The sequence below is a fragment of the Kickxella alabastrina genome (genome assembly GCF_025024165.1).
Source record: "Kickxella alabastrina strain RSA 675 chromosome Unknown BX661scaffold_185, whole genome shotgun sequence".
NCBI classification, from domain to species: Eukaryota; Fungi; Kickxellomycota; class Kickxellomycetes; order Kickxellales; family Kickxellaceae; genus Kickxella; species Kickxella alabastrina.
The window spans coordinates 1-1,829 of NW_026251656.1; the positions used below are offsets into that span (position 1 = coordinate 1).

Consider the following 1,829-nt stretch of genomic DNA (forward strand, 5'->3'; position numbering starts at 1 on the left):
GCGGACAGCCCGGCACCACCGAATGCACATGCCCGGAGACCAGCAGCTGCAGGAAGACCTCATCCAAGTGCAAGTGCGGCGATAAGTGCAAGTGCGGCGACAAATGCGAATGCGGCGACAAGTGCTCCTGCGCTGACAAGACGGCCGAGGCCGAGTCCTGCTGCAGCACCAAGAAGGCTGCTGGGGCCGAGTCCTGCTGCAGCACCAAGAAGAAGGTTGCCACATGCAAGTGCGGTGACAACTGCAAGTGCGAGACTTGCAAATGCAATGAGGGGTGCAAGTGCGGTGACAACTGCAAGTGCGAGCTTTGCAAGTGCAATGAGGTGTGCAAGTGCGGCGATGCATGCAAGTGCGTTGATTGCAAGTGCGACGCGACCAACCGGTGCGGCACTGCTTGCGCCTGCTAATGGGACCTCTTTCTCCACTCCTCTTTGACTCCTTACTTTTTTCTTTTTCTGCGTTAATGATGCAGAATTTAAATAATAAAAATCACATTTTGTAAAGTATTTTTTTCTTGTCCCATTACTTGCTCGACTGAAAACCAACCGACTTTTGAAATCACAATGTGGGGGAGATCACTTATTTTTGCTCGCAGATAAAAAAAATCGAAGACTTTTTTTCACTTTTTTTTCAGTTTCACAACTTTTATTTTTATTCTACTATTCTTTAATTATTGCAAATTTAAAAATGCCTTCTTGCGATGGGATCCGCGACGAATATATTCAGTGCCTTCTACGGTCCGAATGCGTATTCATCAAGAGACACTCTGTCGACGAGTGCATAAGAAACAAGGATCTCGCGCACCTCGTCCCGGAGCAATGCAAGATGCTCGGCAAAAGCCTGTTTGAATGCAAGCGCGGACTACTGGATATGCGCAAGCGCATGCGCGGTGTGCCCAATGCGGGTGTGGGCAAACGGGATCAGATCGACGATAGTTCAAAATGGAGCGAATAAAGCGTTGCATTGGTTATACCCGATTCAATAAATAAAAAATACAATGTATCTTTGAAGCGTTCATGAGTTCATAAAGATCAAACTTAAACTTAAACTTAAGGAGGGCTTGTCGCACAGCGGTCCAGCGGCGGCGTGGTGGATCCCCAAGTGTCGACGCTAATGTATGTGACATAGACGAGGCCAAAAAGCGCAACAGTAATCAACGCCATATCCTTAATCTTTGCGCCCAAAGTATTGGCAAACACGCGGTAGTGCAGCATCGGCGGGAACAGAAAGGACAGCGGAATGCAGGCGCCGGCACCGACAATAGCGATGAAATTGTCGAGCTTCTCGGCGCCAAACACAGCCACCAGCGCTACAACCACAACGACCAAAGTGCGAAACAAGTTCTTTTGCGTCTTCACGACCAAATTGCCCTTCCCTGATCTCGTAAACAGGCCGGATTCGAGAATTCGGATGGCTGGGAACAGCTGCAAGGGTACGGACATGATGATGGCTAGGGAGTACAGGAGCTGTATGCCCAATGTCCACATGGATCCGCTGGGCAGGTTGAGCAGAACAACGGGCTCGATGGCGTCGCCAAATGTCAGGTACGAGAGCGCGCCAATGGACACAAAGAGCCCCGCACAGATCACTAGCGAGGACGTGAGCACCTTGTTGAACTTTTCTTTGTGCTCCATGCTCTCGACAATCGGGATCACCAGCGAAATGCCCTCGTACGAGAAGGCTGCCGTGCCCACCAGCAGCGGGAACTTGCTTGGGTTAAACTGCACGACTTTTGCTGGGCCGTTGACAGCCAGCGACCAAAAGTCGTAAACAAACAGGTAGCCCAGTCCAACGAGAATGAAAAAGTTCCCAATAACCGAGATCGAGGC

The 1,829-nt window shown here is 50.2% G+C and overlaps 1 protein-coding gene across 1 annotated transcript; it reads left to right on the forward strand.

Annotated features, from left to right (window-relative positions):
- Positions 1–687: 687 nt before the first annotated feature.
- Positions 688–954, forward strand: BX661DRAFT_149171 (cytochrome c oxidase assembly protein PET191-domain-containing protein; the record flags this gene model as incomplete). Its single annotated transcript, XM_051533223.1, has 1 exon — positions 688–954. One exon carries the CDS (start codon positions 688–690, stop codon positions 952–954), a length of 267 nt encoding a protein of 88 aa, XP_051388346.1.
- Between the last annotated feature and the right edge of the window lie 875 nt (positions 955–1,829).